Source organism: Scyliorhinus torazame, chromosome 9 (assembly GCF_047496885.1).
Source record: "Scyliorhinus torazame isolate Kashiwa2021f chromosome 9, sScyTor2.1, whole genome shotgun sequence".
In the NCBI taxonomy this organism is placed as follows: Eukaryota; Metazoa; Chordata; class Chondrichthyes; order Carcharhiniformes; family Scyliorhinidae; genus Scyliorhinus; species Scyliorhinus torazame.
This window is the reverse complement of record NC_092715.1, coordinates 133,363,277-133,385,043: the sequence shown is the minus strand read 5'-3', so window position 1 is coordinate 133,385,043 and position 21,767 is coordinate 133,363,277. Positions and strand designations below refer to the sequence as shown.

Here is a 21,767-nt window from a genome sequence, read left to right as displayed (position 1 = left end):
CATTGACCGCGGGTACCCCCCCACCGTGCTCCTCACGCGCCCCGAGCGGCCCGTGGACCTCGCTGCCCCCACCCCCCCACTGCCACGAGTGACACGGGTGCCGCCATTTTGGGCCCCCGACGCCACATGCGATCCCAGGGTGCCACCATTTTGTTCACCCCCCACCATGTGCGGCCGACGGGAGCCACCATCTTGGATCGGCACCGAGGACCCCGCAAGTGACCACTCGCTGCCGGATGACGACTCGGAGTTCATGCCTCGACTCACCTCAGTAACGTTGGATCAGTCACGGCCTCGCAAGCTTTCCACGGCGATCACGAAGACTTTCCTCAATGGTCACGAAACAAGCTGCCTGTGGGACTCCGGGAGCACGGAAAGTTTTGTCCACCCCGCCACGGTAAGGCACCTCCCGTTCATCTGGTTAGACAAAGAATCGCTCTGGCCTCTGGTTCGTACTCGGTCCAGATCACACGGTGCTGCATAGCAGACCTCAGGGTCCAGGGAAGGGTGTTTAAAAATGATAAGCCAGAGTGAGACAGCAAAGAGTGAGTTTGGGAATTTGAATCTAGGTGGGAATTCGAAGCTGGGTGGGGAGGAAGTGCTTTTCATCCCTGGTAAGTGACTGGTAAGTAGTTTTTCTGTTTTCTTTTTCTTTTCATTGGTATATTTATTTATTTTTTCTTCGTTGTTTATTTTTTGGGGGGGAAATTGTGGTTGTTGAAGTTAACCGAAGGTTTAAGACATGGCAGGAGATCTCAGACCCGTGTCATGCTCCTCGTGTGCGATATGGGAGCTCAGGAACACGTTCACTGTCCCTGGCTCCTTCACGTGCAAGAAGTGTGTCCGGTTGCAGCTCCTGTTAGACCGCTTGACGGCTCTCAACCTGCGGATGGACTCACTTTGGAGCGTCTGCAATGCTGAGGACGTTGTGGATAGCACGTTTAGCGAGTTGGTCACACTGCAGGTGAAAAGTACTGAGGGAGATAGAAAATGGGTGACCAAAAGACAGAGCAACAGTAGGAAGGCAGTGCAGGTGGGTCCTGCGGTCATCTACCTGCAAAACAGATATACCGCTTTGGATACTGTTGAGGGAGATGGCTCACCAGGGGAAGGCAGCAGCAGCCAGGTTCATGGCACCGTGGCTGGCTCTGCTGCGCAGCTGGGCAGGAAGAAGAATGGCAGGGCTATAGTGATGGGGGACTCAATCGTAATGGGAATAGACAGGCGGTTCTGCGGACGCAATCGAGACTCCAGGATGGTATGTTGCCTCCCTGGTGCAAGGGTCAAGGATGTCCCGGAGCGGCTGCAGGACATTCTGAGTGGGAGGGTGAACAGCCAGCTGTCGTGGTGCACATTGGCACCAACGATATAGGTAAAAAATGGGATGAGGTCCTACAAGCTGAATTCAAGGAGTTAGGAGTTAAACTAAAAAGTAGGACCTCAAAGGTAGTAATCTCAGGATTGCTACCAGTGCCACGAGCTAGTCAGAGTAGGAATTTCAGTATAGATAGGATAAATGTGTGGCTCGAGAGATGGTGCAAGAGGGAGGGATTCAAATTCCTGGGGCATTGGAACCGGTTCTGGGGGAGGTGGGACCAGTACAAACTGGACGGTCTGCACCTGAGCAGGACTGGAACTGATGTCCTAGGGGGGGTGTTTGTTGGAGCTGTTGGGGAGAGTTTAAACTAATGTGGCAGGGGGATGGGAACCGATGCAGGAAGTTGGAAGGTAGTAAAACAGGGACAGAAACAAAAGGCAGTAAGGGGGAAAGTATAAGGCAGAGAAGCCATAGTCAAAAATCAAAAAGAGCGACAGTACAAGGTACAGTGACTGAGGGGAGCTCAGTGAATAGGACCAGGAATACTAAAAGGAATAAAACTGGAAGTAAAAACATTCATGGTAAGCGACGCAGCAGGTTGTTACATGAAGATATGGGTTAAACGACAAGGAAAATTAGGAGAAAAGTTAAGAGGAAATATAATTTAGGAGAGGTTACTGATCAAGGTGTTAAGATTCAGAACAGAGGTAAAAAAAACAACCTAAGTGTACTTTACCTGAATGCCCGTAGTATTCGGAAAAAGGTAAATGAGTTGATGGTGCAAATCATCGTGAATGACTGTGATTTAGTGGCCATTACTGAAACATGGTTAAAGGATGGTCACGACTGGGAGTTAAATATCCGAGGGTATCAAACTATTCGGAAGGACAGAGGGGATGGTAAGGGAGGTGGTGTAGCTCTGTTAATTAAGGATGACATCCAGGCAATAGTAAGGGATGATATCGGTGCTATGGAGGATAAGGTTGAATCCATTTGGGTGGAAATCAGGAATAGTAAGGCGAAAAAGTCACTGATAGGAGTAGTCTATAGGCCACCAAATAGTAACATTATGGTGGGGCAGGCAATAAACAAAGAAATAACTGATGCATGTAGTAATGGTAAGCAGTTATCATGGGGGATTTTAATCTACATGTCGATTAGTTTAACCAGGTCGGTCAAGGCAGCCTTGAGGAGGAGTTTACAGAATGTATCTATGCGGCCGCATTTGGAGTATTGCGTGCAATTCTGGTCGCCGCATTATAGGAAGGATGTGGAAGCATTGGAAAGGGTGCAAAGGAGATTTACCATAATGTTGCCTGGTATGGAGGGAAGATCTTATGAGGAAAGGCTGAGGGATTTGAGGCTGTTTTCGTTAGAGAGAAGAAGGTTAAGAGGTGACTTAATTTTGGCATACAAGATGATCAGAGGATTAGATAGGGTGGACAGTGAGAGCCTTTTTCCTCGGATGGTGATGTCTAGCACGAGGGGACATAGCTTTAAATTGAGGGGAGATAGATATAGGACAGATGTCAGAGGTAGGTTCTTTACTCAGAGAGTAGTAAGGGCGTGGAATGCCCTGCCTGCAACAGTAGTGGACTCGCCAATACTAAGGGCATTCACATGGTCATTGGATAGACATATGGTTGGTAAGGGAATAGTGGTGTAGATGGGCTTTAGAGTGGTTTCACAAGTCGGCGCAACATCGAGGTCCGAAGGGGCCTGTACTGCGCTGTAATGTTCTATGTTCTATGTATCCGCGATAGTTTCCTAGAACAGTATGTAATGGAACCTACGAGGGAACAAGCGGTACTAGATATGGTCCTGTGCAATGAGACAGGTTTGATTCAGGATCTCATAGTTAGGGATCCTCTCGGAAGGAACAATCACAATATGGTGGAATTTAAAATACAGGTGGAGGGTGAGAAGGTAAAATCAAACACTAGTGTTTTGTGCTTAAACAAAGGAGATTACAATGGGATGAGAGAAGAACTAGCTAAGGTAGACTGGGAGCAAAGACTTTATGGTGAAACTGTTGAGGAACAGTGGAGAACCTTCCAAGCAATTTTTCACAATGCTCAGCAAAGGTTTATACCAACAAAAAGGAAGGACAGTAGAAGGAGGGAAAATCTACCGTGGATATCTAAGGAAATAAGGGAGAGTATCAAATTGAAGGAAAAAGCATACAAAATAGCTAAGATTAGTGGGAGACTAGAGGACTGGGAAATCTTTAGGGGGCAACAGAAAGCTACTAAAAAAGCTATAAAGAAGAGTAAGATAGATTATGAGAGTAAACTTGCTCAGAATATAAAAACAGATAGTAAAAGATTCCACAAATATATAAAACAAAAAAGAGTGGCTAAGGTAAATATTGGTCCTTCAGAGGATGAGAAGGAAGATTTAATAATGGGGGATGAGGAAATGGCTGAGGAACTGAACAGGTTTTTTGGGTCGGTCTTCACAGTGGAAGACACAAATAACATGCCAGTGACTGATGGAAATGAGGCTATGACAGGTGAGGACCTTGAGAGGATTGTTATCACTAAGGAGGTAGTGATGGGCAAGCCAATGGGGCTAAAGGTAGACAAGTCTCCTGGCCCTGATGGAATGCATCCCAGAGTGCTAAAAGAGATGGCTAGGGAAATTGCAAATGCACTAGTGATAGTTTACCAAAATCCACTAGACTCTGGGGTGGTCCAGGCGGATTGGAAATTAGCAAACGTGACACCACTGTTTAAAAAAGGAGGTAGGCAGAAAGCGGGTAATTATAGGCCAGTGAGCTTAACTTCAGTAGTAGGGAAGATGCTGGAATCTATCATCAAGGAAGAAATAGCGAGGCATCTGGATGGAAATTGTCCCATTGGGCAGACGCAGCATGGGTTCATAAAGGGCAGGTCGTGCCTAACTAATTTAGTGGAATTTTTTGAGGACATTACCAGTGTGGTCGATAACGGGGAGCCAATGGATGTGGTATATCTGGATTTCCAGAAAGCCTTTGACAAGGTGCCACACAAAAGGTTGCTGCATAAGATAAAGATGCATGGCATTAAGGGGAAAGTAGTAGCATGGATAGAGGATTGGTTAATTAATAGAAAGCAAAGAGTGGGGATTAATGGGTGTTTCTCTGGTTGGCAATCAGTAGCTAGTGGTGTCCCTCAGGGATCAGTGTTGGGCCCACAATTGTTCACAATTTACATCGATGATTTGAAGTTGGGGACCAAGGGCAATGTGTCCAAGTTTGCAGACGACACTAAGATGAGTGGTAAAGCAAAAAGTGCAGAGGATACTGGAAGTCTGCAGAGGGATTTGGATAGGCTAAGTGAATGGGCTAGGGTCTGGCAGATGGAATACAATGTTGACAAATGTGAGGTTATCCATTTTGGTAGGAATAACAGCAAAAAGGATTATTATTTAAATGATAAAATATTAAAACATGCTGCTGTGCAGAGAGACCTGGGTGTGCTAGTGCATGAGTCGCAAAAAGTTGGTTTACAGGTGCAACAGGTGATTAAGAAGGCAAATGGAATTTTGTCCTTCATTGCTAGAGGGATGGAGTTTAAGACAAGTGAGGTTATGCTGAAATTGTATAAGGTGTTAGTGAGGCCACACATGGAGTATTGTGTTCAGCTTTGGTCTCCTTACTTGAGAAAGGTCGTACTGGCACTGGAGGGTGTGCAGAGGAGATTCACTAGGTTAATCCCAGAGCTGGTTGGATTACGAGGAGAGGTTGAGTAGACTGGGACTGTACTCGTTGGAATTTCGAAGGATGAGGGGGGATCTTATAGAAACATATAAAATTATGAAGGGAATAGGTAGGATAGATGTGGGCAGGTTGTTTCCACTGGCGGGTGAAAGCAGAACTAGGGGGCATAGCCTCAAAATAAAGGGAAGCAGACCGGGGAGAAAAATCGGATGGTCATAGACTACAGTCAGACCATCAACCGATTTACGCAGCTGGACACGTATCCTCTCCCACGTATCTCCGACCTGGTTAACAGGATCGCGCAGTACAAGGGTTTTTCCACGGTGGATCTTAAGTCCGCCTATCACCAGCTCCCCATCCGCACGAGTGACCAAAAGTATACTGCGTTTGAAGCGGTTGGGCGACTCTACCACTTTTTAAGGGTTCCTTTCGGTGTCATGAATGGGGTCTCGGTCTTCCAAAGGGAGATGGCCCGAATGGTCAACCAACACGGTTTACGGGCTACCTTCCCGTATCTCGATAATGTCACCATTTGCGGCCACGACCAGCAGGACAACGACGCCAACCTCCTCAAATTCCTCTGTACCGCAAAACACCTTAACCTGACCTACAATAAGGATAAGTGCGTGTTTAGCACCGACCGTCGAGCCATCCTCGGCTACGAAGTGCGTAACGGAGTGATAGGCCCCGACCCCGAACACATGCGCCCCCTGATGGAGCTCCCCCTCCCCCACTTCCCCAAAGCCCTCAAGCGCTGTTTGGGCTTCTTTTCGTATTATGCGCAATGGGTCCCCAATTACGCAGACAAAGCCCGTCCCCTCATCCAATCCCGTACCAGCCTCCCCGAACAGGCGCCGGAATGTGGCGACTAGGGGCTTTTCACAGTAACTTCATTTGAAGCCTACTTGTGACAATAAGCAATTTGCATTTTTTCATTTCAATCAGCCACGTACTCCCTGTCGATGGAGGCCCGCCAGGCCTTTAGCCGCATCAAAGCAGACATTGCAAAGGCCACGATTCGCGCTATCGACGAGTCCCTCCCTTTTCAGGTCGAGAGCGACGCGTCTGATGTTGCTCTGGCGGCCACCCTCAACCAAGCGGGCAGACCCGTGGCCTTCTTCCCCCGGACCCTCCACGCTTCCGAAATCCAACATTCCTCGGTCGAGAAGGAAGCACAGGCCAAGTTGAAGCTGTGCGACATTGGAGGCACTATCTGGCCGGCAGGAGGTTTACCGTCCTCACAGACCAACGGTCAGTAGTTTTCATGTTCGATAATGCACAGAGGGGCAAGATAATGAACGATAAAATCTTGCAGTTGAGGATTGAGTTGTCCACGTACAACTACGACATCTTGTATCGTCCTGGGATGCCCTGTCCTGCGGGACCTGTGCCAACGCACAAGTGGACCGCCTTCGAACCCTCCACGCGGACCTCTGCCACCCGGGGGTCACCCGTTTTTTTCCATTTCATAAAGACCCGCAACCTGCCCTACTCCATCGAGGAGGTCAGGACAGTCACTAGGGACTGCCACATCTGCGCGCAGTGCAAGCCACACTTCTGCCGCCCTGAATGAGCACACCTGATAAAGGCTTCTCGCCCCTTTGAACACCTCAACGTGGACTTCAAGGGTCCCCTCCCCTCCGACAACTGCAACACATACTTCCTCAACGTTCGCCATCCCATGCCCCGACATGACCACAACTACTATCATCAAAGCCCTGCATACCATCTTCTCCCTGTTCGGTTACCCCGCATACATTCATAGCGATCGGGGGTCCTCCTTTATTTTTTATTTTTTTAAAGTATGTTTATTAAGAATTTTTAAACAAAATTTTCAACCATACAAACCCCCCCCGCCGTAACAAAAAGAAAAGAGAGCTCACATAGCAAGACATAAACATGGCAAGTCAATATGATACAGAACTTTGTACATTGGATTCCTCCCGTGCATATCAGTTTTCCGGATCATTCATGTATTTTCTTGCTCAGGTGCCCCCCAGAAAAAAAAACCTTCCCCATCCCTCCCTCTTCCCCCCCCCCCCCCCAAGAAAGATATCCCCCCCCCCCCTTCCCCCCTGGGTTGCTGCTGACTGAACTTCATCTATCGCTCCACGAGATAGTCTAGGAACGGTTGCCACCGCCTGGAGAACCCCTGCACAGACCCTCTCAAGGCAAACTTTATCCTCTCCAACTTGATAAACCCTGCCATGTCATTTATCCAGGCTTCCACACTGGGGGGCTTCGCCTCTTTCCACATTAACAAGATCCTTCGCCGGGCTACCAGGGACGCAAAGGCCAGAATACCGGCCTCTTTCGCCTCCTGCACTCCCGGCTCGTCCGCTACTCCAAATAATGCCAACCCCCAACTCAGCTTGACCTGGACTTTCACCACCATAGGTATAGTTCTCTCAACTCCCCTCCAGAACCCATCCAGTGCCGGGCACGACCACAACATATGGGCATGGTTCGCCGGGCTTCCTGAGCACCTCCCACATCTGTCCTCCACCCCAAAGAACCTACTCAGCCTTGCCCCCGTCATATGCGCTCTGTGAACAACCTTAAATTGTATCAGGCTAAGCCTGGCACACGAGGAAGAGGAATTAACCCTACTTAGGGCATCAGCCCACAGACCCTCCTCAATCTCCTCCCCCAGCTCCTCTTCCCATTTACCCTTCAGCTCCTCTACCAAAGCCTCCCCCTCTTCTTTCATCTCCTGGTATATCGCCGACACCTTGCCCTCTCTGACCCATACGCCCAAAATCACCCTGTCTTGAATCCCCTGTGCCGGGAGCAGCGAGAATTCCCTCACCTGCCGCCTCACAAACGCCCTCACTTGCGTGTACCTGAAAGCGGGGGTAGCCCAAACTCCTCCTCCAGCGCCCCTAAGCTCGCAAACGTCCCATTGATGAACAGGGACCCCATTCTTCTAATCCCTGCCCGATGCCAGCTCTGAACCCCCCCGTCCCTCCTTCCTGGGACAAACCGATGGTTATCTCTGATCAGGGACCACACCGAGGCTCCCATCGCACCCCTGTGCCGTCTCCACTGCCCCTAGATCTTTAGCGTTGCCGCCACCACCGGACTCGTGGTGTACCTTGTCGTCGAGAGCGGCAGCGATACCGTCACCAGCGCCCCCAGGCTCGTTCCTTTGCAGGACGCCATCTCCAACCTCTTCCATGCCGCCCCCTCTCCCTCCATCACCCACTTACAGATCATAGCCACGTTGGCTGCCCAGTAGTAGCCACCCAGATTCGGCAACGCCAGCCCTCCTCTATCTCTACTACGCTCCAGGAACCCCCTCCTTACCCTCGGGGTCTTACTCGCCCACACAAAGCCCATAATGCTCCTGCCTACCCTCTTAAAAAAGGCCTTGGTGATTACAATTGAAAGGCATTGGAATACAAAAAGAAACCTCGGGTGGACCACCATTTTAATCGACTGTACCCTGCCCGCTAGCGAGAGTGGCAACATGTCCCACTGTTTAAAGTCCTCCTCCATCTGCTCCACCAGCCGCGTCAAATTAAGTTTGTGCAGGGCCCCCCAGCTCCCAGCTACCTGGATCCCCAAGTATCGAAAGCTCCTTTCCGCCCTCAAAGGTAGGTCGTCTATCCCTCTTCCCTGATCCCCCGGATGCACCACAAAGAGCTCACTCTTCCCTACATTGAGCTTGTAGCCCGAGAAGTCCCCAAACTCCCTTAGGATCTGCATGACCTCCACCATCCCCTCCACTGGGTCCGCCACATACAGCAACAGGTCGTCTGCATACAGCGACACTCGATGCTCCTCTTCCCCCTCGAACCACCCCCCTCCATTTCCTAGACTCCCTTAATGCCATGGCCAAAGGTTCAATTGCTAGTGCAAACAACAGGGGGGACTGGGGGCACCTCTGCCTCGTCCCTCGATACAGCCGAAAATAGTCCGACCTCCGCCGATTCGTAACCACACTCGCCACCGGGGCTCTATATAGGAGCTTAACCCAACTGATAAACCCCTCTCCAAACCCAAACCTCCGCAACACTTCCCAGAGATACTCCCACTCTACTCGGTCAAAGGCCTTCTCCGCGTCATAGCTGCCACTATCTCTGCCTCTCCCTCCACCGATGGCTTCATTATCACGTTTAGGAGCCTTCGCACATTGGTATTTAGCAGCCTACCCTTTACAAATCCCGTCTGGTCCACGTGAATCACCCCCGGGACACAATCCTCAATCCTCGTAGCCAACATTTTTGCCAGCAACTTAGCATCTACGTTGAGGAGCGAGATCGGCCTGTACGACCTGCATTGCAGTGGGTCCTTATCCCGCTTCAGGATCAAAGAGATCGTAGCCTCCGACATTGTCGGGGGCAGGGTCCCCCCCTCCCTTGCCTCATTGAAGGTCCTTACCAGCAACGCGGCTAACAGGTCCACATACTTCCTATAGAACTCCACCGGGAACCCATCCGGTCCCGGGGCCTTCCCTGCCTGCATGCTCCCCAGTCCTTTAACCAGCTCCTCCACCCCAATTGGTGCCCCCAAACCAGCCACCTCCTGCTCCTCCACCCTCGGGAACCTCAGTTGGTCCAAGAATCGTCGCATCCCCTCTTTTCCTCCTAGGGGCTGGGACCTATACAGCTCCTCGTAGAAGGCCTTGAATGCCTCATTCACTTTCACCGCACTCCGCACCGTAGTTCCCCTGCCATCCTTGACTCCACCTATTTCCCTCGCTGCCATCCTCTTACAGAGCTGATGTGCCAGCATCCGGCTCGCCTTCTCCCCATATTCATACATCGTCTTCCTCCACTGTGCCTCTGCCTTCCCTGTGGTCAACAGGTCGAACTCCGTCTGGAGACTTTGTCTCTCCCTGAGTAGTCCCTCATCAGGGGCCTCTGCATATCTCCTGTCCACTCTTAAAATCTCCCCCACTAACCTCTCCCTTTCCCTGCCCTCTCTCTTCTCCCTATGAGCCCAGATGGAGATTAACTCTCCCCTGACCACCGCCTTCAGCGCCTCCCATACTACTCTCACCTGCACCTCCCCGTTGTCGTTGGCCTCCAGATACCTTTCGATGCACCCCCGCATCCTCCCGCACACTTCCTCGTCTGCCAGCAGTCCCACATCCAACCGCCACAGCGGGCGTTGGTCCCTCTCCTCCCCCAGCTCTAGTTCCACCCAGTGCAGGGCGTGGTCTGAAATGGCTATGGCCGAATACTCCGTTCCATCCACTTTCGGGATCAATGCCCTGCCCAGAACAAAAAAATCTATCCGGGAGTAGGCCTTGTGTACATGGGAGAAAAAAGAAAATTCTCTGGCCAAAGGCCTGGCAAGTCACCACGGATCTACTCCCCCCATCTGATTTGGGGCGTATACATTTACCAATACCACCCCCGTCCCCTGCAACCTACCGCTCACCATCACGTATCGGCCTCCATTGTCCGCTACTATGTTCTTGGTCTCAAACGACACCCGCTTCCCCACCAGTATTGCCACCCCTCTATTCTTCGCATCCAGCCCGAATGGAACACCTGACCTACCCATCCCTTCCTTAACCTGACCTGATCTGCCACCTTCAGATGTGCCTCCTGAAGCATGACCACGCCTGCTTTCAGTCCCTTTAAGTGCGCGAACATTTGGGCCCTCTTAACCGGCCCATTTAGGCCTCTCACATTCCACGTGATCAGCCGGATCGGGGGGCTACCCACCCCCCCCCGGCCGACTAGCCATCTCCTATCTTAGGCCAGTCCCGTGCCCGCGTCTCCCGCACCCTCCAGTCCCCCAGACTGGGAACCCCGCCCCGACCACCTCTTTCATTTTCAGTTCCCCCTCGGCCAGTGCAGCAGCAACCCTATTGGTCCCCCCTCCCCTCCCCGCTAGATCCGGATCTAGCTCTTTTGCTCCCCCCATAATACTTCCGTAAGTCAGCTGACTCCTGCTGACCCCGGCTTCCCGCGCCTTCCCGTTGACCTCCCCGTGTGGAAATCCCTCCTCCTCCTTGCGCTCCTCCCTCCCCCCCTCCCTAACGCGGGAAAAAGCCCGCGCTTTCCTGAGCCAGCCCCGCCCCCTGTGGCGCAGCTCCTGTTGCGGCCTTATCCCAATTCCCCCATCCCCAAGTCTCACCTCCCTCCAGCACCGACGCCCACATTCCCCACTGTCCCATCAAAAAACTCTTCCCCCATCCCCATCCATCGTCCCACCCGTGAAACATTTTTTACCCATATTTACAACCCTGTATACGGTCAACATCTCCCCCACAACCACAGTCCCTCAGTTTGAGTCCAATTTTCCCGTTTGGGTAAAGGTCCAAGCCTCTTCTGGCGTTTCGAAATAGTGGTGTCGGTCCTGATAAGTGACCCACAGTCGCGCTGGCTGCAGCATTCCAAATCTCACCCTTTTTTTATGCAGCACCGCCTTGGCCCGGTTGAAGCCAGCTCTCCTCTTTGCCACCTCCGCGCTCCAGTCCTGGTAGACTCGGATCACCGCATTCTCCCATCTACTGCTCTGCTCCTTCTTGGCCCATCTCAGGACACTCTCTCTGTCCGCGAAGCGATGGAACCTCGCCACTATCGCCCTTGGCGGCTCACCAGCCTTGGGTCTCCTCGCCAGGAACCGGTGAGCCCCTTCTAGCTCCAGGGGGCTCGGAGAGGCCTCTGCACCCATCAGCGAATGGAGCATCGTGCTCACATACGCCCCGGCATCAGCCCCCTCCACTCCTTCGGGGAGACCCAGAATCCTGAGATTCTTCCTCCTCGACCTGTTCTCCAAGACCTCGAATCTCTCGGCCCACCTCTTGTGCACCGCCTCGTGTGCCTCCATCTTCACCGCCAGGCCCAAGATCTCGTCCTCTTTCTCATTAGTTTTATCCCTTACCTCTCGGAGCTCCACCGCCTGGGCCTTCTGGGTCTCCTTCAGCCCCTCGATCGCCAACAGCATTGGCGCCAGCACCTCCTTTTTAAGCTCCTCCACGCAGCGCCTGAGAAACTCCTGCTGGTCCGGCCCCCATGCTGCTCGATCTCCGTCCTCCGCCATCTTGTTTTTTTCCCCTCGTTTCTGCCGCTGCTCCAAATCCTCTTTTTCCGCCGCTCCACTGCTAATCCCTGCCATACGACGGGAGGGGGACCTTACTTCACCTTCCCACACGGGATTTGATCAAAAGATTTCCATTGGGGCTCCTCCAGAGAGCCCAAAAGTCCATTATAGCGGGAGCTGCCGAAATGTGTGGCTTAGCTCCGCATCGCCGCAGCCGGAAGTCCCGGGGTCCTCCTTTATGAGGGACGAGCTATGTCAATTCCTGCTCAGCAGGGGCATCGCCTACAGCAGGAGACCAGTTACAACCCCCGGGGTAACGGGCAGGTCGAGAGAGAGAACGGTACGGTCTGGAAGACCGTCCTGCTGGCCCTACGGTCCAGAAATCTCCCAGTCTCCCACTGGCAAGAGGTCCTCCCAGACGCCCTCCACTCCATCCGGTCACTTCTCTGTACCGCCACTAACCAAACGCCTCACGAACGTTTCCTTGTTTTCCACAGGAAGTCTTCCTCAGGGACCCCGCTCCCGACCTGGCTGGCTACCCCCGGGCCCATTCTGCTCCGGAAACATGTGCGGGTGCACAAGTCGGACCCGTTGGTCGAAAGAGTCCAGCTACTCCACGCGAACTGGCAGTACGCGCATGTGGAGTATCCCGACGGCCGACAGGACACGGTCTCCCTCCGGGACCAGGCACCCGCTGGATAAAGGCCACACACCCCAGCACCAGCCACCCCCCCCCCCCCCCCGACACCCACTGCCCCCAGCAACGACGCACCCAAAGCTCAGCAGACAGGGACCCCCGGCCTGGCCCCCGCTAGCTCCAACTAGGGGTATGGACACAGAAACAAGATAATCGCTCCCGGAGTCACGGACGACCACCGCTCCAACAAGATCATCGCTCCTGGAGTCACGGACGATCACCGCTCCGACGTCACCTACCGACGTCCCATGATCAACTGGTGCGTGGCCAAATCCGGGATCGCTGCCAGCACCCCCTCATAAAACCCACATCGTTCCAATTTGGACTGTACACATTCACCAACACCAACGGTGCCCCTTCAAAAACCCCACTCACAGTCACATATCTCCCACCCGGATCCTTCACCTCCCTCACACTCACAAATCCCATTTTCTTGCTCATTAAAATCGCCACTCCATTCCATTTCGAATCAAACCCCGAGTGGAAAACCCGCCCGACCCATCCCTTCCGTAACCTAACCATGGGCGTCATTCTCCGACCCCCCGCCGGGTCGGAGAATGGCCGTTGGCCGCCGTGAATCCCGCCCCCGCCCCCGCCGAAGTCTCCGCTCCCGGAGATTGGGCGGGGGCGGGAATCCGGCCGCGCCGGTTGGCGGGACCCCCCGCTGGATTCTCCGGCCCGTATGGGCCGAAGTCCCGCCCAGGAATTGCCTGTCCCGCCGACGTAAATCAAACCTGGTATTTACCGGCGGGACCAGGCGGCGTGGGCGGGCTCCGGGGTCCTGGGGGGGGGCACGGGGGGATCTGACCCCGGGGGGTGCCCCCACGGTGGCCTGGCCCGCGATCGGGGCCCACCGATCCGCAGGCGGGCCTGTGCCGTGGGGGCACTCTTTCCCTTCCGCCTCCGCTACGGCCTCCACCATGGCGGAGGCGGAAGAGACTCTCCCCACTGCGCATGCGCGGGAAACTGACAGCGGCCGCTGACGCTCCCGCGCATGCGCTGGGAAACTGACAGCGGCCGCTGACGCTCCCGCGCATGCGCCGCATTTCCGCGCCAGCTGGCGGGGCAACAAACGCCATTTCCGCCAGCTGGCGGGGCAGAAATCCCTCCGGCGTCGGCCTAGCCCCTCAATGTTGGGGCTAGGCCGCCAAAGATGCGGAGACTTCCGCACCTTTGGACCGGCGCGATGCCCGTCTGATTGGCGCCGGCTTTGGCGCCAGTCGGCGGGCATCCCGCCGTTGGGGGAGAATTTCGCCCCTCGTCCTTCACACGGAGGTGCAACTCCTGCAGAAAGACCACCCCCGCTTTCAAGCTCCTGAGGTGCGCGAACACCCGTGACCTTTTAACCAACCCATTCAGTCCCCGGACGTTCCATATTACCAGCCTTACCGGGGCTTCCGCTTCCAATCCCCTCTACAGGCTGTCGTCTTCCCAACTTAACTCTCGCCCCTTAATTCCACCACATACCTCGATGGCCCCTTCCTCCACTGCTGACCATGTCATCTCTCACCCTCTGCTACTTTTGAAAAAAAAAACCTCCCCTTCCTCCCCTCCCACACCCTTCCCTCCTCCCCCCCGGCCACCCCTCTCAGTCCACCCTATATTTACAACGTCCTCCAGCATTATGTCACTTCTTATGCAATCTAATGCTCTGATTCTGCCTTTCTCCCTCTTATTGCTCTCTGTTTGACTAGACAGCTTTTGAAGTACTTGTTAGAAAAGATATTCAAACACTTACAGAACTGTAACCTGTACTTGTCTCGCGTGTTCTGGATGATCTGCCTCCATCTTTTGGTTTACAGCTTCTTTGGTGCGCAGAAAGTCGATCAGGCAGGAATGTTCGGCCACAGTTCTCACAGGGAATAAGCTGAGCATTTGCACTTGCGAACGCTGCTGCATTGGCAGCATCAACATCATACGAACCATCAGTTTTATGAGCCTCTGGTTTTCTTGGTTCTGGTCTTCTTTGGTGTTTTGGTAATTTCTCATTCTCAATGCGCCATTTCTCCAGACACTGAGGTTCATGTATGACAATTGAATGTAATCCAAATTGCTTACCACAGATATAGCACACTCTCAAGAGTTTTGACATAGCTTACTTTTAACTTATTGAGCTACTACTGTTGGAGGTGTTTCCTTTTCAGTTGTACAATTGTTGCTTTAATTCTCGACAACTAGACATCTGATTTTCTGTAGATACCTAATATGTTAAACAAATGAGTGTCCGATGGATGACAACTATCTGATTTGAGATTAAACATGAATAGTTCTCGATGTTAGTCTTGTTAATCCGTATGGAGTTATGCTTAATGGATTACTTAGGGGTCCATTAGGGGGTGAAACATTTTGAATGTTTTGATGGCTTATCTTGGATAAGCTTCTTTTCAATTGATTGCTTCCTTTTATAGCTGTGTTCATGGATAGGACATTTGGCAATAATATTTTTTCACAGTCAGCACATACTGCACGTTGATCTTGGTACTCAGACTAATTCGTCAAGTGTTGTAGTATCAGTATTTGTAATGGATAAAACAAAATAGAAGATTGAGGCTTCATAAGAGAATGTCTGAGAAAGAGACAGTCTGGGTTCAATTAAACACAGTAATTGCATTTTTGGAAACAATTATTTTATACAATCATCATAATTGTATACAATCGTTTACTATTTATAGTACTGTTTTGAGTACAATATTTAAATAATTTTGAAAATTTGTGCACATATTGTTTCAGTCAATTAAAGAAATGTTGGTTAATATTTTAATTGTCATCAGGAAACACATTTAAAATTCAGCTTCACCAAAATACTATGGTTTACTATATGTACTTTTCATACTAATTGCCTACATCACTGAAGGAGGGAATGTTTACACCGGTTAGTCTCTTTGTCTGTAAACAAAATATCTCAAAAATTAATGGATGGATTTCAATGAAACTTGGTACACAGATCGGTCCAAGGAAAAGTTGAATAGCTCTTGGCAAAAATACAGATCCAGATGCTGTAATTTTTTATATGATTTGTTAACATTGGGTGACAGGACAAACTGATTAGTTTTAAAATGTTGTGGGATATTCTATTTAGAATGATTTTGATTTTGGATTGTCTCAGCTGCTATGGTGGAATTTGTTACTGCTGTCAAAATATGAGCAGAGTTTTCAGAGCAGGTTATTTGATGCGGATTTATTATAATAATAATAATCTTTAATATCACACACAGGCTTACATTAACACTGCAATGAAGTTAATGTGAAAACCCCTAGTCGCCACACTCCGGCACCTGTTCAGGTACACAGAGGGAGAATTCAGAATGTCCAATTCACCTAACAGCACGTCTTTCGGGACTTGTGGGAGGAAACCCATGCAGACATGGGGAGAACGTGGAGACTCTGCACAGACAGTGACCCAAGCCGGGAATCGAATCTGGGACCCTAGCGCTGTGAAACAACAGTGCTAACCACCATGCTACCATGCATTTGCCTGAAATTTCCTCAGTGAGGTGGAAGCTCTTAATAAAAGGAATTATTGCTTTCAGCTTTGCGGTACAGAGCATCAACCGGGCAGGGAAAAGCTTCAGGGAAGAGTTGTTTAATTGTAGTAACGTTTAGTTAACATAGATTGTGGAAATATGAGCTCTGCTGAGTGTCCTCTTCATTTGTGAATTTTTTGTGGTCTAGCTAGCTCACAATTGATGGACAAAATGTTAAGTCTGAAACCTCAAAACATTTGTGATCTCTAAGTCATTTAATTTCAATTTAGCTTCATGGAGGAGGCTTCACGAGGACTGATTTTAGGCCAATTGCCAATGTGCTATTAGGGAATCTGGCAAGAATATTTCTCACAATTTACCCATGCTGGAAGTTGGTCATTTGTATGTTGATAATATTCAAGCATTAGAGGCGGCACAGTGGCGTAGTACTTAGCAATGCTGCCTCACTGCGCCGAGGACCCGGGTTCGATCCCAGCCCCGGGTCACTGTCCGTGTGGAGTTTGCACATTTTCCCAGTGTCTGCGTGGGTCTCACCCCCACAATCCAAAGATGTGCAGGCGAGGTGAATTGGCCACTCTAAATTGCCCCTTAATTGGAAAAGAAAGAATTGGGCACTCTAAATTTATTTTAAAAAGATAATATTCAAGTATTGATGTATCAGAATTTCAGTGGGTAGTAAAGATGGGAAAAGTCTTAAATTTCATAGGAGCACGTCCGAGTTGTTTGTGGAAAAGAACCAAATGGGCGGGGGGGAGCAAATCAGTAATTTTGAAATAAGCGCACGAGCCATTCTGTGGACAAAAAGTGAAGTCATATTCCAGTGTGAAATTATACAGGTGAAAATTTCTCAATAGCTTACTTCAGAGACTCTGAAAGTACGTGACAGGTTTCCGAAAGATCAAACATCTGGGCCAATGAAACATTGGAGTGACAAAGCAGCATTGTGATGGCACTGTATCAGCACCAGAACCCTGCTTGTACAATGCTATTAAAACTAGTTTTGGTTTAGAGTTAGGATTAAGGATTACTTGTTATTGGTTAGCAGTTAGTATTGGGATTATAGTTATAGTGGTTACAGTTATGGTTCAGGTTACTCATTAGGATTAGGGGTTAGTGAGTCAGGTGAGAAACCAAAGTTATAACTAGATGCATCCAAAGATTTACTTATGATTTATGCAGCTTACTGACCTGCTTCTTTCCAGATGTTACCGACCTTACACCACCATTATCTTCCAGCCACTCCTTCCATGCTTTCCATAACTAAAACTCTGGTTTTGGTGTTAGGATTAGCTGGCACAGGATCATATCAGCAGAGTCAATCTGCCACAAAGAAGTAGCGTTCCACTGCAGCCGCGGCAACGATTGTGGCTTCCAGGACAAAGTTCCATGACTTGGCTGTTTCCTAGCAGCACAATCAACACAAAAGAGAATATCCATCCACATGGTTACAACCAGTATGAGCAAGATGAAGAGAAAACACCTCCTCTAAGAGGCTGAAGAATGTTAGGCACAAGACCTTCGTTTACAGAGATTTGGTCTTACCTGTGCCAAATTGATATATGAAAAATATTTCATAATTTTAGCCCCAAAAGATTAGTGACTTGAAGTGTGTGCAGGCTTGTGGTGCTATCGTTTATAATACGTGTTAATTATTTGATTACACATTGTTGCAAAAAGTAAAAGAAATTTCAGTTCAAATCATAACTTGTGTGCTTACAGCAATTTGCATTCTCTTTTTTTCCCAATTAAGAGGCAACTTACTGTGGCCAATTCATCTATCCTACACATCTTTTTGGGTTCTGAGGGTGAGACCCATGCAGACACAGGGAGAATGTGGAAACTCCACAAGGACAGTTACCCAGTAGAAAATTTACATTCTCTGATGTATGTTAGGCTGCTGCAGGATGCTTGAGGAGCCTGGGGAAATTGAAATACAAGTGCATGTCCACATGAACGTGTAGAAATCAGTATCAACTCTTCAAGAATTATTTCACTTGCCAGGACCAAAAAGATTTTCTCTGCTAAAGGAAAAGTTAGGGCATTTTAATGTCAGAAGTGGTGTGTTATGGGATGCTGTGACTGACCAATATGAACCGGAATTTGATGGCATGTGGAGCCCTTGGTGCTATTTAGCAATGTAGGTAGTGCGGGCAAAAAACAACTGCAACTTGTTGATAATGAGGCGGACATTAGAGAAAATAATGGCCGGGAGTCTCCATTCTCTGCCGCTGCAATCAGGAATCCCAATTGGGAGGAGGAAAATGGAGTGTCCCCCGAAAAACGGGTTTGGCGCCCGTTGCTATGCTCTGATCCCTCGCCAGTAGCGGCAGTGTGCAACCAGCCCGGCGTGCAGGAACACGTATATTAAAGTATAACATGCATATGCATGCAATTAACAGGTTTGAAGCCAGAGTCTTCCCCCCCGCCCCCCCACCCCAATGGTGCTCCGGAACTCCACTGGGCAGACCTTTGTGCGTGGTTGGTCAAGTGCAGCCCTGCTGTTGGGGATCCCATGGGGGGCTCAAAGGGGTCAGGGCACTGAAGTGCCCCTCTGCTGCTGCCAGGCTGCAGAGAAGGGCTCTCCAAATGTTCCAGGGGGTGGTCCCCACACAGTCCACCATGAGATCCCCATCAGAGACCCCTCTTCAGAGACCCCCAATCAGAGACACCCCATCAAATACTCCCCCTTCAGACCCCCGCTCCTCCCTCACCCCCCCCCCCCGCCCCCGCCCTCCCCCCCCCATCAGTCACCTTTGCCTAAAAGCTGAAGAACAGTCCAGGCAGTACAGTGAAAAATCACTGCATTTTCACTTACCTTTTCCTAACGTCTGCTGCCTCAGACCAATCTTTAAAGCCGCAGCTGTTACAAGTGCCAGAGGCGGCGGCGATGACCAGCTAAGTCGCACGTTTCGGCAGCTCACGGTGGAACGGACTTTTGGGCTCTTAATAGGAGCCCCAACGGCAATTTAAACGGCCAAAAACACTGTGCGGTAAACTAGAAGGGAATCCCCCCGGACACGCATGGATAAAGGAGAGGATAGCAGCTGGAATGCGAAGGATCCTCTGGAGCAGCGGCAAGGAAGGCAAGCTCAAAGCAAGCTGGCATCGGAAGGTGGCCATTTGCTATGGAGCCCAGACCAACAAGAGTTCCTGCGGCGCTGTGTGGAAGAGCTGAAAAAGGAATTGAAGAAGGAGTTGTTGGCCCCGATATTACAGGCGATTGAAGGGCTAAAGGAGGAGCAGAAGGTCCAAGAGCAGGAGCTTCGGGTCGTGAAGGCAAAGGCTGCTGAAAACGAAGATGAAATACAAGGCCTGGTGGTGAAGACAGAGACGCACGAGGCGCAGCACAAAAGGTGTGTAGAAAGGCTGGAAGTACTGGAGAATAATTCGAGGAGGAAGAATTTAAGGGTTTTGGGTCTTCCCGAAGGCGTAGAGGGGGCGGACGTCGGGACATATGTGAGCACGATGCTTCACTCGCTAATGGGATCGGAGGCCCCGACGGGCCCTTTGGAGGTGGAGGGAGCTTATCGAGTTATGGCGCGAAGACCAAGGGCAGGAGAAATACCTCGAGCCATAGTGGTGAGGTTTCACCGCTATAATGACAGAGAGATGGTCCTAAGATGGGCGAAGAAAACTCGGAGCTGCAGGTGGGAGAACGCGGTAATCCGCGTATACCAGGATTGGAGTGCGGAGGTGGCGAGAAGGAGGACAAGTTTTAATCGGGCTAAGGCGGTGCTTCACAAAAAGAAGATCCAGTTTGGAATGTTACAACCGGCGAGATTGTGGGTCACACACCAAGGGAAGCACCACTACTTTGAGACGGCAGAAGAGGCGTGGACATTCATTGTGGATGAGAAGCTGGAATAGTCTGGCGAGAGAAAGAACTTTTGGGACAAAGTGGTGGGGTGATTATGTGGGGCGAGGAAAAAAAGGGGGGGGGGGATGATTTTTCAGTTTGTTAATCTTGCGATCCTGTAACTTTTCTCTCTTCCCCATGTTGGGGGGGGGGGAAATATGAGGAACTGTGGGCGCCGGTCATTAGGGGCGGGGCCGAGTGGGAAACGCGGGCTTTGTTCCCGCGCTATGGTAATTATGGCAGGAACAGGGACGCAGGAAGGAGGGGGCCTCGCACAGTGGGGGCCGAGGACAAGGGGGGAAGCCGAGGTCAGCCAGAGTTCGCTGACTTCTGGGAGCAACATGGGGGGGTGCAACTACGCTAGGAAGGGATCTAGCGGAGGGGGGAGGGGGGGTTAACTGTGTTGCTGCTGCTAAGGAGAAGGGGGAGCTGTTATGGGATGGGGTGGTCGAGGCGGGAGGGCGCCGTCGGGGGGATACACGGGTACGTGGGAAACGGGTGAGGAGCTGGGCTAAAAAAGGGGCTGGCTAGTCGACAAGTGGGGGGGGTAAAGAGCCCCCCAACCCGGCTGATCACGTGGAACGTGAGAGGGCTGAACGGGCCGATTAAAAGGGCACGGGTACTCGCACACCTAAAGAAATTAAAGGCAGATGTGGTTATGTTGCAGGAGATGCATCTGAAACTGATAGACCAGGTCAGACTTCGTAAAGGATGGGTGGGGCAGGTGTTTCATTCGGGTTTGGATGCGAAGAACAGGGGGGTGGCTATCTTGGTGGGGAAACGGGTACTGTTTGAGGCAAAGACCATAGTGGCGGATAGTGGGGTAGATATGTGATGGTGAGTGGCAGATTGCAAGGGGAGGCGGTGGTTCTGGTGAACGTATATGCCCCGAACTGGGATGATGCAAATTTTATGAGGCGTATGTTGGGACGTATCCCGGACCTGGAGGCGGGAAAGTTGGTAATGGGGGGAGATTTCAATACGGTGCTTGATCCAGGGCTGGACCGATCGAGGTCCAGGACCGGGAGGAGGCCGGCAGCGGCCAGGGTGCTCAAGGACTTCATGGAGCAGATGGGAGTGGTAGACCCCTGGAGATATAGTAGGCCTAGGAGTAAGGAGTTCTCATTTTTCTCCCATGTCCACAAAGTATATTCACGGATAGACTTTTTTGTCTTGGGAAGGGCACTGATTCCGAAGGTGACAGGGACGGAATATACGGCCATAGCTATTTCGGACCACGCTCCACATTGGGTAGACCTGGAGGTAGGAGAGGAAAAAGAACAGCACCCACTCTGGAGAATGGATATGGGCTTATTGGCGGATGAGGGGGTATGTTTAAGGGTGAGGGGGTGCATCGAAAGGTACTTGGAGCTTAATGACAATGGAGAGGTTCAGGTGGGAGTGGTCTGGGAGGCGTTGAAGGCGGTGGTTAGAGGGGAACTGATATCCGTAAGGGCACATAAAGGGAAACAAGAGGGTAAAGAAAGGGAGCGATTGCTGAAAGAACTTTTGAGGGTGGACAGGCAATATGCGGAGACACCGGAGGAGGGACTGTACAGGGAAAGACAAAGGCTACATGTGGAGTTTGACCTGCTGACCACGGGTAAGGCGGAGGCACAGTGGAGGAGGGCACAGGGTGTACAGTATGAGTATGGAGAGAAGGCGAGTCGGCTACTGGCCCACCAATTGAGGAAGAGGGGAGCAGCGAG

At 51.1% G+C, this 21,767-nt stretch overlaps 1 protein-coding gene across 1 annotated transcript in view; it reads right to left on the bottom strand.

Annotated features, from left to right (window-relative positions):
* LOC140429480 (zinc finger protein 474-like) overlaps positions 1 to 17,562 on the bottom strand; it is a 68,144-nt gene extending 50,582 nt beyond the window's left edge. Inside the window, exons 1-2 of the mRNA XM_072516528.1 lie at positions 17,391 to 17,562; positions 14,456 to 15,204 (exon numbers count right to left, since the gene is read on the bottom strand). Of these exons, the coding sequence (XP_072372629.1) occupies positions 14,456 to 14,809 (354 nt within the window). The 5' untranslated portion in view covers positions 14,810 to 15,204; positions 17,391 to 17,562. The remainder of the gene's footprint in view (positions 1 to 14,455; positions 15,205 to 17,390) is intronic.
* Positions 17,563 to 21,767: the final 4,205 nt, after the last annotated feature.